This window comes from Barbus barbus (assembly GCF_936440315.1).
Source record: "Barbus barbus genome assembly, chromosome: 45".
NCBI classification, from domain to species: domain Eukaryota; kingdom Metazoa; phylum Chordata; class Actinopteri; order Cypriniformes; family Cyprinidae; genus Barbus; species Barbus barbus.
This window is the reverse complement of record NC_136723.1, coordinates 20344534-20361558: the sequence shown is the minus strand read 5'-3', so window position 1 is coordinate 20361558 and position 17025 is coordinate 20344534. Positions and strand designations below refer to the sequence as shown.

The 17025-nt window shown below is 37.2% G+C and overlaps 1 protein-coding gene across 2 annotated transcripts; it reads right to left on the bottom strand.

Moving 5' to 3' along the window:
• Positions 1-1172: 1172 nt before the first annotated feature.
• Positions 1173-14660, bottom strand: LOC306863750 (glutathione hydrolase 5 proenzyme-like; the record flags this gene model as incomplete). Of its 2 annotated transcripts, XM_079407287.1 has the most annotated exons (12): positions 1173-3964; positions 4178-4288; positions 4714-4820; positions 4911-5002; positions 5952-6133; positions 6571-6704; positions 6801-6947; positions 7063-7220; positions 9643-9838; positions 10996-11091; positions 11468-11595; positions 14435-14660. In XM_079407287.1, the coding sequence occupies 12 exons, from the start codon at positions 14593-14595 to the stop codon at positions 3812-3814; spliced, it is 1665 nt and encodes a 554-aa protein (XP_079263413.1). In that variant the 3' UTR covers positions 1173-3811. The 2 variants fall into 2 exon arrangements, with proteins under 2 accessions (XP_079263413.1, XP_079263412.1); XM_079407286.1 differs by having other exon boundaries at positions 1175-3964; positions 4714-5002; positions 14435-14595.
• Positions 14661-17025: the final 2365 nt, after the last annotated feature.

Genomic DNA, 17025 nt, shown 5'->3' with positions numbered 1-17025 from the left:
CTCATCCTGAATGCAAATTTAGGCAAAATTTTGCAGGCAAATAAGGTCCATTGTCTATTATCAACAATGTAATGATGTATGGTGCGCATGAGTCTCTTTCAAACCAAGAAGCTTTCTGAACCTGAATTTGTGTGAAAGTCCATATTATGCTAATTCAAATTACAGTACCTTAACCAGCTACACCTTATCAAACTAGTTGTGATGTCACCTGAGCACATTAACATACGGCAACTCATGCATGTGCCCAACTGGTTTGTGAAATGTGCTTATGTCACATTGTTACATATTACTAGGTATATTTAAATTAGTTATTAAAAGCCATTTTTGCACTTTCATAGACTGAATAAAGGTTAGACACTATACTGAATTTAACATCAATGAAAACAAGGCTGTGATGAATATATTTACAGTTTTCAATAGCAGGTGCTACATCAGTGCTACATATTTTCATAGCTCGCTTTCTAATTTTAAAAACCGTTTTATGCAACTTTCGGTATGCTGTTAAATAACAATAGAATAACACTTGTATAATTTCTCACAGCCTTTTTTTCAACATTTCTGTCAAAAATTAAATACAGTAGCTACTACCCTGACTGGGCTATATGGCTAGACTGGCTGGATTAATAAAAATGTATTCAACTGACACTATATGTACATTTGAAAATGACATTTGTGTAAGGGTGCTTGTGTATTGTTGATAACTGATTTTGTTGACCGTGTACAAATAATAATTGACTATATGTTTTTCGTGCCAGTGTGAACACGTGCCGTTGGGTCAAAGAAGATGGAAAACACTCACGAAAAACTAAAATATGACTGTTTTGTGCAAGAAACGACAAAACGTGAGGTAAGAGTTATGATCTGTAATTAACCCGTGTATAAAGAACAAAAAGAGAATGAATTCATAGTGGGAGTCGCGTGAATGAGGATCATTTGCATGTTTTAATAATGCATATCTCTTCCCTCCGAGGGAAAGCCGTTTGCATTCACCTCACTGTGAACACACATAAAACTGAATTTAATCACATTATGCTTTGTAGACTATAATTTCTCCCGTCTTCATGATTTATGCACGGCCTCATTTGAGCTTGTGCCTGGATGGTGGACAGCGAAGGCTAATGCTCAAACTGAACCATTTTCTTAAATAATAAAAGCCAAATAAAAGACTCATTTAAAGACATTAGGAAGGATTTATTGTGATGTATGAAACAAAAAGATTCGAAATGCACTTAAATTCCGTTAATATGTCATTCTGTAGTGCATCATGGGACATGGTTATGTTGAATATCCGTCAACTTCAATGTCTGAACAGCTCCAATAAACAATATAAAAATAGTAGAAAAGTAGAAAATATTTATGATTGAAGTTCAACCAACATATGATGCTGTTTATAAAAATATCACAATGGAAGATAAAAAAGTGCATATGAAAACTAGAACATATTCACAAGCAGTGTTGGGGGTAATGCATTACAAGTAACGCGAGTTACATAATATTACCTTTTTCAAGTAAATAGTAAAGTAACGCATTACTTTTTCAAAAAAGAACTAACAATTGTGCTTCATTTGTTTTTTTTATTGCTGAAGAATGTTGAACCTTCTCCTGCGTTCTACTGTACAGACGTGAATTTACTTTTCCTTCAGTCTGAGGTTTATTCATTACACTTTATGGTGTGAAAGGGCTTTTATATTTGCTATGATTAGAACTTCTTGTATTAAACACAAACAATCAAGCCCTGCTCATATTTAAAAAGTAATGTAACGCATTACTTTCCATAAAAAGTAGTTAAGTAACTTTTTAGGGAGATTACTTTTAAAAGTAACTTTCCCCAACACTGCTCACAAGTAATAAAACAATAATTGCTAAAATAATCTCGTAATTACAGTATTTGATATTCAGTTTAGTGACATTCAAATTTCGATTTTCTTAAAACAGTTTTTCCCAACATTTACAGTAACAACTTTAAAAATGGAATAGATTCAGTAAGATGTATTTAGAAACACTGACCTCAGGTTAATCACTATTAGCTCTCATGAAATAGTGCTGCTTTGTACATAATCTGAAAATGGCTATGATGACAGTTTTTGCACATTGCTAAAAGATTTGGCTACAAAAACGTTACTTGACATTTCCATAGTTACTGGCCAGGAAAAAAAAAATACAGCTTATTTAAAAAAAACAAATATAAAATAAGTAGAGTGCTGCTGGGATGGTGTATTTTTGTAGACCAGTACCTGCAACGATTTAGCATTTTCATTGAGTGAAGGACAATGTTCTTTTTAATGGGTTTCTGGTTAAATGCCAGAAATAAGGTCTGTGGTGAACACACACTCAAGATATTTTCATGATTTATTCTACGACATAAAATACATCATTAAAACAACAAGTGGCTAAATGGGACTACAGACATTTTCGGGGACATTAAATGTCATCACACCGAACAGAAATTCTCATCTACTCGCTAGTTTACTTTTACAGCCTTGTTGTGTTTCTAATCATGCTCTTGCAAACTATTCTAACTCCAACTTTCAGGAAAAAGTTTCTTTTTTTTTTTTTTAAATAAAAACTGACTGAAGCTTTATGATGGTGGACGGTTATGACGGTTGAAGTCATGTGGCCATGGTGTAGTTCAGTTAACTAACTCTATAATAAGGCGCTTTCGCACTGGAGGAAACTTTTCATAGTTCCTAGAACTATAGGTGGAAGTTCCCACTTTTTGGCATGCTCGCACTGCAGGAACTAGGAACAGTTTTAGTTCTAGGACCTCCGTTTGGGGGAACTAATTTAGCTCCTACTTCAGAGTGGGGTCTAAAACAGTTCTATAGGAACTACCAGTGATGCAGGTGTACGCTGATTGGCCAAATGCATACGAAACACCGGCTAGTTATCCAGAATTTTTAAAAAGCTATGTAACAGTACTTACTCCGTGAACATGGAAAACAGCAATAACGGCATTTACCTGTTGTCTGCAGCATCCCGTGCAGAAACCCACGACAAACACAACAAAAACAGCTCCGAACACGTGTCCAATTTTCACCGGATGTTGATATTTGTAAATGGCGTGGATAAAGGCATTGCTGTTGGCTGCTTCGGAATTCCTGCTGCCAGTGTGAATGCAACCAGGAAAACGGCCTGAGAGGGAAATTGTTTCTCTAGGAACGACCCTGTTGGCTAGTTCCTAGAACTACATGGTGCGAAAGTGCCTTTATACTTCTGGCAATTGTATGTAGGCTTCAAAATGCATAAAAGTTTATTTGTGGAGATGAATAAAATGTTTAAGAATCATAAGCTTTTGTTGGTCTTTTTTCAGCAATTATCCAAAAGCAAGTGGAAAAATCCAATTGGGTTTCTGTCGAGACTTTCTGGGTTGGCCTACAAAAATACATCATCGCTGCAGCACTCTATAACATGTGCAACAATTTATGGTCAAAAAAATGTCACCAACACAGTTCAGCCTATCAGATCAAATCTACCTTCATTATATAGTTGACTCTTTCCTAAATGAATGCCAGTGTGGTTTTTGAGATGCAACCCTTCCTCTGTGTGACAACTAGCCCCTGTCTCCCTGACATACAAAACATACACATTTACATAAACATTTACATGCACTCAAATCTTACTGTAACTCTCGTTTGATAGAGTCCAACAAAAGTGGACATAGACGGACAAATGCACACCATTGTGCACAATCCCCCCATATTTGAATTTATGTTGTTAACAGGCCACCCTTTGTTTCCACCCTCACTTCCTCCCAGGTCTGATGAATCACCACACCAGTTTCTAACAGCTGACGGCGCAAACAGAGGCAGGGTCAGTATCCCGCTGACCCACCGAGCTTCCTGGCATCAGATACGGCACAGATGCACTGCCCTTCTTTCGAGATGCCGTTGACCACATTGAAAAATGGGTACATGTTGCCCTTCATGTTGTTGTGTCCTATCTTTTGCATTGCATCGATAGAAGACTGAGAAGAAGAAAAGAACAAAATGTTTCTACTTAAGTCATTTTTGATGGCCTGCTTTATAAAATGATGATTATAATCAGTGACCGGGGGCATTTCAAGAGGAGGTAAGAGCAATTACAATCAATACGGCCACACTGTCAATATTGGATTATGGGATTGTGATTCATGGTAACCTCATAATATTAGAGCGGACCTACATTCCAAAGGACTTACCTGGTCGTATCCAGGCTCAAATAGAACAGTGTTGTTGGAGTCCACAAATACTATTTTAGCAGCAATAGATTCTTTAAGGTTCATCCCAAACCACAAGTGGTTCATAATGGACTGAAATAGGAAAAGAACAAGGGGATGTTCGTTAAAGAGGATTTGTCAGGTTATTTTCAGCAGGACATCTCCATACTGCATCTGTGGCATGCTGCCAACTACCGCATACAATAGTTTTTAATGCAGACAATTTTATATTTAATGTTTTCATACACATTTTAATACAACAATTTTACTAAATTAGGTTCTTTACAGCAGGATATTTCTGTACTGCATCTGTTGGATGCTGTCAGCAACCACAGACAATCATATTAGAACACATATGAAATTTGTTTATAGAATGTAAATGGAGGACTAAGACAATTTTATAGCTCAAGTAACTTTTTTACTGGAAAATATATGCAAGTGCTTTAACAAAAATATGTTTAAAGTCAATACTGACTGTATTTCAATGATTTTCTGGGAAAAAATGGAGTTTGACTCACCAGGGCCATGGCTGTGGTGATATAACTTCCTCCTGATCCACCAATCACGACAGTCTTCTCCTTGGACTGCAGGATGGTAGGAGCCATGGAGGAGGGAGGCTGCTCACCTGGAGAGGGGGAAAAAACAGACAATATGGTGACAAGAAGTTTCAAGACATGCAAAATGTCAGAAGATATATTTGGTGAAGGATCTTCACCTGGTTTGACAGAATCTGCTCGGTTGCAGAAGTCAGCTAGCTCGTTGTTGAGGATGATACCCGTTCTAGGAGAGTAAACAGTTGACCCAAACCTGAAGAAATAAGATTTAAAAATATTAGTTTTCATAAATATTAGAGGATTTATTATTTCATTTATAATATTATTGAATTTGTAATATTTTTATTAATAATATTGTTTATTTTTTAAAAATAATATAGGATATCTGAAACAGAGTGTCTAGACTTAGTGTCTATTTACACTAAGTACAAATAGGCCATCTTTTTGGCAGAGGCTATTTACGCTAGCTCTGCCCACCAGCACATGGTCGGGTTAGTCAACACTACAAAACAACAGCAGCTCCAGTGGAGTAGATGGTTAAGCGCATGCCATTCATTGTCTTTTTGATGAAACAATCCAATAGTTATTGTTACATACCATGATTTCGGTTATATACATAAAATAAAATAAAACTAGAAAGAAAAAGCAAAACTAAATAACTGAACACACAAGCACAACAAACATATGGAACAAAACAAAACAAAACAACCCCTTATCTCCCTCCCCACCCTAGGGACTTAAATCCTGCCACACTAATGGTGCGGTCAGCACCGCATGATTACTCAGCCTGCATTATCAAGATATAAGAGAAGAGGAGGCCAAATCTTATCAAAGTTATCCAAACTGTTTACCAACCGGAATCTAATTTTTTCCAGATGTAGTACCTTAATCATTTCTTCCAACCAAAGTTTCGCTGATGGGGTTTCTGTCGTTTTCCAAAACCTTAGGATAAGTTTCTTTGCCACAATAAGTCCATAGGACAGCAATTGTTGTTGAGATTTTTTAAGTGGCATGATTTTATTAGAAAGAAAATCCTGCTATTTTCACTTAGTGTAAATAGCATATAATTGCTATTTACATTTAGCGCAAATAGCCACTGCTTATATAAAAGGTGTGTGTGTGTGTGTGTTCACATACTATCCTTTTAAACCTTGAAACACAAACAGGATCTCTGCTGAGCATGTGCTGCAAATGTGTCTCACATGTGGTTGATGGTGCTGGTGACTGACACAGCAGTGCCATCTTCTGCCAACACTGAAACATGCGTGGTGCCAGTGTGGTCAGCTGACGGCGTGATGTTGTAGTAAGAGGTGTTGTGCGTGGAGCCGTCAGTGATCAAAGTCCTGATATGCTCAATGAACTTCTCATCTTTGATGTACTCCATCTGCATTCACAGGGCACAAGAAAAACATGAATAAATCAAGTATACTTCCCAGACAAATTTATTCAGTTTAGTCTGATCATTATTTGCATTTAAAAAAAAAATCAAATTTTTGCCTGGTGTGGAATTATTAATGATGTTTCTAAATGAGATCAAATCTCTTTGAATGCATGCTTCGTTAACAAATATTTAGATTTAATTTCAAATATTAATTGCTTGCATTTGTGTGGCCTTCATGAAATAACATCCGGCCTTTCATAGTATTTACTCAACCCTGCACTTGACATCTAGTGATATTATGCTTACTACTGCCAAAAATAGCAAATACAAGTAGGCTAAATGAAGCACATGAGAAACTCTGCTGTTGTGTAATTTTTAAATGAATGTTTCAGACAGAAAAGCATGCCATTTTGATTTTAACATAAAACCAACCCAAGTACATTATTTTTGGAGCCGAAGTTGGGGTCTTTGAGGTTGTGCTTTTGTCCGTTCGCAAACTTAACCGCCTCAAGGAACCGATGCAAATTCAAGGTTTTCTGGTCCCCTTGGTTAGAGGCTGGAGAAAGCCTGAATCCTGAGGAAATCAAAGGGAGGTTTAATATTTATAAGTAAGAACTGCTTCAGTATAGCAGGGCAAGTTGAAAGTCTTTCTTTTGTGATCTACTCCTACCATGCATTAGTTTGAGGATAAAGCTGAGTATTGCTCCCCCTGCTGGTGGAGGAGGGAAGTGCATCGTGTAATCACCAAGTTGGACTGACCAGGAGTCATTGACTCTGACCTGAAAAGTCTTCAGATCTTCTAATGATAAGATTCCATCTGGAAAAAACAAAAGTAAACTGTGTAAACAAGCACACCTGCCAAAAAACTATTTCGAAAACACTACATCTGTTCTGATTACAGCGACTGCCGTATATATACAAACAGTTCGTACTTTTCTCTTTGACATCCAGTATCAAGTCCGTGGCAATTTGTCCAGTGTAAAAGGCATCAGCGCCTTCTTTAGAAATCGTTTCCATGGTTTCCGCTAACTTAGGGAACCTGAGGGTGTCCCTTGGGCTAAGAGCAGTCTTGTCCTCGTAGAACAGTTCACTGTACAAAAAAATAAGCTTACAAAACCAGACAGAAAGCAACTCAAGTAACATAAGCCAGCCAAGTGTAACAAAATGTGATGAAACTTGCCAAAAAAAGGAGTGGGTCATATTTCACCCCAAAACAGTAACAATGAAAAAAATAATAAACTTGAAACATCATGGTATTTCTTGTAATGCCAATATTACTGAATAAAATGCTGTTTAAAGATGTATATACTATTTATTTAATAATGCTCATCAGAGCTGCCTTAATTTGAGCAAAAACACAGGCCTAAAACGTCATAGTGTCCAGTACTTTAATATTTTAAAATAACTGCATTATTATAAATGAATAATATTTATTCCCGTGAGATAGCAAAGATGAATTTTGTGCTGTTTAAAGTTCTTGTTTTCAAAACAATATTTTCCAGAATTATTTGTGACCCTAGACCACAAAACCAGTCATAAGGGTAAATTTTGGGAAATTAAGATGTATCCATCATCTGACAGCTGAATAAATAAGCTTTCCACTGATGTATGGATACTTTGTTAGGATAGGACAATATTTGGCCGAAAATGTGAAAATCTGGAATCTGAGGGTGCAAAAAAAAAAAAAAATTGAGAAAATCGTCTTTAAAGTTGTCCAAATGAAGTCCTTAGCAATGCATATTACTAATAAAAAAAATTAAGTTTTGATATATTTACGGTGGGAAATTTACAGAATATCTTCATGGAACATGGTCTTTACTTAATATCCTAGTGATTTTTGTCAAAAGAAAAATCGATAATTTGGACCCATACAATTTATTGTTGACCATTGATAGCATATACCTGTGCTACTTATGACTGGTTTTATGGTCCAGGCAGGGGCGGACTTAGTGATTTGGGGGTCCTTAGCAAATTTCAGGTACGGGGTCCCAACATAATAACTATATACTCTTTTACGCCTAACCCTTATTTTGCTCGCTAGCTCTCTCTCTGTCATGAATCTGGTCTATGAACATCCGTTAACTCACCACCAGAGGTCACTCGCTCACCACATGGACTCTTGCACCACACTAACTGTTGCACGCCACCTCAGACTACAATTCCCATCATCCATTGCACTGAGGACACACAGCTGATTGCACTGATCACACACCCTACATAAGCCTTGAACTTCCTCTCTGTCTTTGCCGAGTATTGTTTTGCGTATAATACTCTCCTAGTGTTAGCTGCCTTACCGAGCCATTCTGTGTTTTGTAAGTCTAAGTTTAGTTTGTTTTGTTTATAGTCTCGTTTCCTGTTTCCTGCCCTTGTATCGTGGATTTACCCTTGTCTCACCGTTTCGGACTCTGTGTGTAACTCGTTTGGATTATTGCTCAGGTTATCGGACTACCCCTCTTCTTAACCCCTCTGGATATTGTTCACCGATCGAGGACCCACGCATGCCCTTGGATTACTCTTGTGTCTTGCCTGTGCCATACTCGTTTGCTGGTGATTTGACCCTGCCTGTTATTTTTTTTATGTTTATTAATAAAAGCTTGCAAATGGATCCGCATGTCTCTCGTCTCGTCAGCTCCGTTACACTCTCATTATAGCTATAACTATTATTTATTATAACTATTACCCCTTCTTCACAACTTAAGTAGCCTAAATAATTAGTCAACCTGATGCTATTCTAAAGCCATACCTTATTTTTTTCGGATCACAAAAGACATTATATTAAAAAATGCTTGCACTTGTCCATTTATTGAATTGTAAACTTCTTCAGTCTTTTTACAAAAAGGATTAAAAAGTCATAAAGATTATCCCATGCAACTCCTTCTGTATTCCAAGTGTTCTTAAGGCATAAAATAGGGTTTGCCGAGACACAAATCGAAAATGTAATCTATTAAGCGAAAATCTCCAGTCATTGCATTCGTGCATTTATACGCATTTTTAGTTTATAATTCATTTGCATTTATAGTTCGCTCTGGCGCGCCTAGGAAAATTTTGAAACATCAAGACAAAAAAAATTATGACTTGAAACACAATTTCTTTACAGAGGTGAATATACAGTATCTGTTCGGAGACAGTCAAGCGGACTTAACAATTACCTCGCCTATTGGTTAAGTCCGCCCCTGGGTCCAGGGACACATTTGATAAATACAAAGTTATTTAGCAAATTGTGTTTTACAATAGACAAAAATGGTATTTAATAGAAAACTAGAGATAGACTCAATGTTGCTTTGATTCATGCAGCAGAAAGTTTCTTATTAAACAACAATGAATGAGGTCTTATATTTCTTGCAGTTTGCCTGCAGCTAAGTCATAACCTACTTCTTTGACACTGATCGTTAAGAATGCTCGTCAAGGTTCATCATACTTATGCCCTTAAATAAACTATTACATTGAGATGTCAGTCATAACAATAGTGTACATGATAGTGTGTTTGTGTTTGTGTGGAGAAGATACATTACCAGAGTTCAGTGCCATTAATCAGACTTTTAATAGGCTTTTTCTGCAAGAAATCAGTGAGGTAAGCTGGCATGGGGAAGCCCTCTCGTGCCAGCTGGATGGAGGGCTCGAATAGTTTGGCCCAGGGCAGCTTTCCATACAACTGATGAGCTTTTTCATAGCCACGGAGTTCTCCTGGTACACCTATCCAGTGACTTCCTGTTAGACGCGTGGACAGATAAAGCATAAAATAGTTGCTGGAGTACAATATTTTTCAAAAGTTCTGATTTGCATCACAGGAATAAAATACATTTAAAATATATTCAAACAGAAAAGCTCTTTTAAATTGTAATAAAATTACACTTTATTACTGTTTTTACAGAATTGATCAAATAAATGCATTAACAATTGGTATTGTTTGCATTACACATTTTGAAAAAATACATTTAAACTTGATTTTTTAAATTTTCTGAAGATCAATTATAGGATTTTGTGCATGATTGACAGGGTGTTGTTAGGCTGTTAGTTATGTGCCAAAGGTTAATATTAGGGTTAATTTAAAGTCTTGAGTAATACTGGTCTAAAACAAAAAAGAAAAGCCCTTTTAAAGAACCACTGAACACTGCCAAATCAGATTATTTCCAGTTTTAGAAACCTTTTGTTTTGTTTTCAGTGGACATTACTGCAGTACAAAGAACAACACAGTGAGTTTCGTTCTTATACAAGTTACATAAACTTCTGCTTTTAGGGAAAAAAAACTAATCTCTTTTATCTGGGAAGTAAATTTGTTTTACAGAAAAACAGTCATAATTAGAGTTGCATTTGTATGCATTCACAGCATGTGAACTTTTAGGCACCTACGCAAAATTTGTCGACAGTAGAGTCTAGCAGGGTAAATATGTTTGGCAATAGTGACTGTCAAAATGACATTTTAACTGTCCGGGAAGTGCATTTAAGACTAAGAAACAAGCAAAACTAGTCCACTTAGGTACATTATTCCTCTTAAGAGAGAATTCCCCTATCCTACGCACAATGCTCCATTGTACTTCTATATTTCCAAATGGCATGTTTATGAAATCTTTAAAAAATATGTCATTGTTTACTCATGCCACTTATTATTTTCCTTCTTCCGTGAGACACAAAAGCTGACTTGTCCAGACTTGGTTTTTACACAATAAAATTGAATGGTGATTTATACATCTAAACTGTTAAAACCCAGTTTTTATTGGAAGAAAGAAAATAATGTAGGGTTGGAATGACATAGGTTGAATACATGATGTCAATTTTGGGTGAACTTATGGGTGATTTTAAATTCAATTCTAAATGAGAGGCCAATGAGGGATAATTTACCCTGCTTTCATGTGGAAAAGCTTTACCTGTAGCAAATGTTAAGGTTTTCGGACACTTATTCAGCAGATCCGCTTGGACACCTTTTGGGACTGTTTCTCTTGAGCTGATGATTTTCACTTTGCCTTGAAAAACAGAGGACTCCGTAAACTGATGGAGATTTTATTTTTTCAAAACAGCGTTCATTATTTATGTCATGTACATTTTTCTTAGTCTCTTTAAAGAACACTGTTTAAACAATAAACAAACAGGTCAGTCCACCTCTCCATAACATTTCTAGAGAAACTCAATGAGCTGTACCAATGAAAACTAAACTTTTATGAATTATGAGTCATAGTAAAAATAAAGTAAATGACATGTTCTGATTTGTTCATAAAAAGGGCAATAAAGAAATGTTGGTTCGAAAGACTTATCACCTCAAATCACAAGACCTAATATGCTAATTTCCATTGAATTATATAGTGCTTTTTACGCAACTACAATACATATACATAGACATACCTGTTTTGTCCATAATGGTAAAGATGGCCCCTCCGCCCAAACCCATGCTCTGTGGGTTGACCAAACTAGTGCAGAGCAGAGCTGCGATGGCTGCGTCCACCGCTGAGCCCCCCTCACGCAGCATGTCCCTGCGAACAGAACACGTCTCATAAATTTAGCACTGGGTTACAGCAATATTCTGAAAACAAAGTTCAAGTGGCTAAATCTGCAAACTCCAACAATGAACATCATATGTATTTTTAATGAGCATAAATTAAATTCTGCTCAATTTATTATTTTTAGCATGAAAGTACTGATAATATTTTTTTTTAAATGTGAGATCTTTCAATGGCAGGGATGGAATAAATCAAACATCCGAAACGTAAAAAAAAAAAAAAGTACCACAGTCTTTATATCAGTGTTAAGTGATACGACAATGACCATCAATCACAATGATGCATCACTCATATTGACGATAACGAACAGTCCTTGAAAGCATATCAGATTGTGATGGTGTGCATTGATGAAGTCAAAAATGCCGTTAGGACGACAACAATCCAGTGTTTGTTGTTAAATCTGAAAATTGAGATTAAAGATTAGATCAGTGTTACAGTGTGAAGCGGTAATGTTATACAGCCACTTTTACAACAAAAACAAGTCAAGAAAGGAAATTCCCATAGGAAAAACATCAAATTTCCCTTTTCCCATTCCTAAATAGCAAAGAGAACAAATGGAGAGCAAATTCCATTTTTAAAAATGCCAGTTATGGTCTGAACAAACAGAGCCTTGTTGTTCCAGAAACTTTAACCTCCCTGTATCTCACTATAAAAACATTACAGTAGTTTGCTTAAGTCAACAATAATAAACCATGCTTCGCACCACGAGAAGGTTGAGAGCTGTTGTCCCAACCAGTGTTGGGGGGGGGGGGGGGGGTCAACACATTACAAGTAATGTGAGTTACGTAATCAGATTACTTTAAGTAACTATAGTCAAGTAATGCACTACTTTAGAAGGATATATCTGAGTTACTTTTTCAAATAAGTAACTCCAGTTACTTTGTTTTCACATGTGTCTCTCCTGTCCCCATGTTGAGAGACATCGGGAGTAAGTTCAGAGGCGTTGTGCATGCTGTGTGAAAATGCTTACTGTATTTCTAGACTAAATATGAACTTGTATTTACTCATCTCACCTGCACAAAAACAACATGTTAAATGAGACAAATATCATTATCGTCACAGGTTGCAGTGTAAAAAAGGCGCACGAAAAAGAAGAAGAATTCAAACAATCTTTACTAAATCCACAAGAGGGGTAACTCCACAGAAGGCAGGAAGGAATCACACGCACAACACAGCATACAGACACAGACAGAGCACATGAGGGAGAAAACACAACAAAACAGGTCCATAGGTCTGACAATTATGTATTTAATCCCATTTTATTAACCAATGTCTTTGCTACTGACCTTCAATAATCCAATTCAACCATACTAAGCAAAAATGACACAATTGTGTTTAATTTCTGTTATTGGTGTTTAACTTTCTTCTCCTGCTTCATATTCTTTATGCAATTTGTTTGAGCTGCGACCTCTACTGTACAGACAGGAATTTACTTCAACCTGAAGCATATTCATTTCACTTTTGGTGTAAAAGCGCCTTTACATTTGTAAAAGAATAACTTTTTTATATTAAAACAAACAAGCAAGCCCTGCCAAGATTTAAAAAAGTAACTCAAACGTAACAAACCTTTTTTTAGGGAGTAACACAATATTGTAATGCATTACTTTTAAAAGTAACTTTCGTCAACACTGGTCCAAACCACGTAAGTTTGCGATATATATATTATGTATTATATATACATATATGGTCTGAATGAGCCACCAAAACTTATTTACTTTATCCCTGTAGGGGTTGAATACTGATCAACAGCACTCATTAAGATGTGTCAATAATGCCAGACACACAAAAAAACTTTTAAATGAAGCAGGCAAGCGAGAAATAACCTCGGTTAGATGATGTGCCAGACTCTGGGTAACAACAGTGTCTGTGGAGACGTAATGTTCTTTACTTCTTTAACATTCAGAGGTTGTTTTGTTTGACAAAATGTGAGTCGAGTTCCAAGCATCACATGACATTATTCTAAAAGAGGACAAATACCTCCTCTATCCAGGACATGCCTAGAAACCTTAACTAACTCCTCTATCCTTTTAGAGCAGGTTAAATTGTGACCCCAGATGAAACACCAAAGCCAAGTTCTTTGAAATGCAGTCATAAAAGACTTCACACATTGAACAAGGAAACACTCTGTAAGTTTGGCACAAACTGCAGGAAATGTGGACGAGAGACAAAAAATGTGCCAATCTAAGAGCATGACTTCTTCATAGGGGTTTGTGAAGCTGGTTGATCCAGTTTTGACTGGCAGGAGGTCTTGGCTGTCACTAATGCCATGGCTCTTGTCAGTTTAATGAGTGCTCAGAACAAAAGATCTTGGATAAGGTTGTGTGCAGCATCACAGAAAATATTTTACACAGAATGCACAGAATGTCAACAAGATTGTATGTACACAATAGTATGGACAGACCCATTCTACATTAAACTTTTTAGTTATTTTTTCATATGTCATAATTCTAGTCATTCTAAATCTATAAGATCCATCAGTACAAGTGTATCCAAACTCAAGTGTCACCATATGTTCAGTGCTGCATTATCTAATCTCTTAAATTGATTATCTCTACATTGTTTATACTCATTGTGGTTTGAAATAATAGGCTATGTCTTCATATTAAACACTCTATATTTAAAACAAACTTTGCCAACAGCTTATTAAAAACTATTCTTGTAGCCAATGTTGCAGCTACTGACATGCAATTGAACTCTCTGAACTTGTACTGCAGCTGTATTGCATTGAACTGAAAGTCAGTGTAGCGTCGATGTAATATTTTCGATACATAAGATTCAGATCTTAATTCGCATAACGCGCACGTCTTCTTACCTGCCAATGTCGGAGCACCTGGAAGAGTCCGCAGAAACAGCAGCGTGCGTAAACGCGCATCTCTGTTTGGTGGCTAAAATGATGCAAATGCAGATAATCACAACACAGCACACTATAGCGAGTATGCAGAAGCAGCAGCGTCTCGACTGAGATTTGGCCATGCTTTGATCAGCGCGAGTTCAGCAGGTAGAATGAGATGCGCGCGCTGCTCACTGACTTTTTGAGTGTCGGGGCGGAGAGGAGGCGCGCGACTGAGTGACTTTAGGAAGCACTTAAACAGAAATGAGATGGTTGTTTAACTTCATAAACTAAAATGTAAAACATTTCAAATGTATTTTTTTTTTTTTTTTTTTTTTTTTTTTGGATGATTAGAGTTTACAGCTCATGAAAGTCAAAAATCAGTATCTCAAAATATTAAAATATTTACATTTGAGTTTCAATGAATGACCATCCCTACAGACCCCTGACTTGGCAATGGTCCAGAAGATGAACAATGACGCCCTCCACAAAGAGGGTAAGTCACAGAGGTTCATTACTGAAAGGGGTGGCTGTTTACAGAGTGCTATATCAAAGCATATTAAATGCAAAGTTGACAGGAAGGAAGAATTTGGGTAGGAAATGGTGCACAAGCAACAGGGATGACTGCAAGCTTGAGAATACTGTCAAGAAAAGCTGATTCAAACACTCGGGAGAGCTTCACAAGGAGTGGACTGGAGCTGGAGTGCATCAAGAGTCACCACGCTCTGACATCTTTAGGAAAAGGGCTACCAAGCCACTTCTGAACCAGAGACAACGTCAGAAGCGTCTTACCTGGGCTGTGGAGAAAAAGAACTGGACTGTTGCTCAGTGGTCCAAAGTCCTCTTTTCAGATGAAAGTAAATTTTGCATTTCATTTGGAAATCAAGGTCCCAGGAGGAAGAGTGGAGAGGCACAGAATCCATGTTACTTGAAGTCCAGTGTGTTTCCACAGTCAGTGATGATTTGGGCTGCCATGTCATCTGCTGGTGTTGGTCCACTGTGTTTTCTGAAGTCCACAGTCAACGCAGCCATCTACCAGGAAATTTTAGAGCACTTCATACTTCCTTCTGCTGACAAGCTTTATGGAGATGCTGATTTCATTTTCCAGCAGGACTTGGCACCTGCTCACAATGCCAAAGGTACCAAAAGCTGGTTCAATGACCATGGTGTTACTGTACTTGATTGGCCAGCAAATTCGCCTGACCTGAACCCCATAGAGAATCTCTGGGGTATTGTCAAGAGGAAGATGAGAGACACCAGACCCAACAATGCAGATGACCTGAAGGCCGCTATCAAAGCAACCTGGGCTTCCGTTACACCTGAACAGTGCCACAGGCTGATTGCTTCCATGCCACGCCGCATTTATGCAGTAATTTATGCAAAAGGAGGCCCAACCAAGTATTGAGTGCATAGAAATGAACATACTTTTCAGAAGCCTGACATTTCTGTTTAAAATATCCTTTTTTTATTGATCTTATTTAATATTCTAATTTTCTGAGACACTAAATTTTGGGTTTTCATTATCTGTAAGCCATAATCATCAAAATTTCAAGAAATAAAGGCATGAAATATATCACTCTATGTGTAATGAATCTATATAATATATGGGTTTCACTTTCTGAAATGAGTGACAAAAAATATTGACCTTTTTCAAGTCAAGTCAAGTCAAGTTGAGCTTTATTGTCATTCTGCTACATGTGTGGACATATAGTGGAAAGAAATGTTGTCTCGCAGGACCACGGTGCTACATACTAGTTAAACATAAGATAAACATACAACAATGCACGTATAAGAAAAAAACAATAGACCATCTGACTATACATATACTATAAATACTATAACTACTATACCTAGATGCCTAGACATGCACAAACTGAGACTGTACAAGAACTTTACATATATACCCTAACCCTAACCCTACATGAAATTGTGCAAAAAAAGAAAAAAAAATAGAAAAAAACTATATGTATTTCGTACATTAAATTGTTGTGCAGATTAAAGAGAGATTTTGTGGGAAGCAGCACATAGTGCAAAAAGATTTGTAGTGCAATGCTCAAGTAAACATTTTCTTATTGAGTCTTTGTAGCAGGGAGTGTTTATAGAAAGTGTCTAGTGTGCATATAGTGGGATGAGTTCGTTATTACAGGTGCTTTGTATAGCCCACTCACCTGTGTGTAGCACACTCAGAATTGCACTTAGGGAAAGTTGTCAGCTGTATTAATGAGTTGGGTGGGTGGCGGGTCAGAGGGGGACAGGGAGATTAGAGTTAAGAGCTCTCACAGCCTGGGGAAAAAAGCTGTTGAGCAATCTGACAGAGCGAGCTTTGATACTCCGGTACCTTCTACCTGATCGTAGGAGCTGGAAGAGGTTGTGGGGTCTTTCACAATACTGGAGGCCTTGCTGGATCATCGTGCAAGGAAAATGTCCAGGGGAGAGGGGCACCGATGATCTTTGCGGCAGTGTTCACTGTCCGTTGTAGGGTCTTGCGGTCAGTAGCACTGCAGTTCCCATACCAGACAGTGATGCAGGTGGTCAGCACATTCTCAATGGTGCCCCTGTAGAAAGTGGTGAGG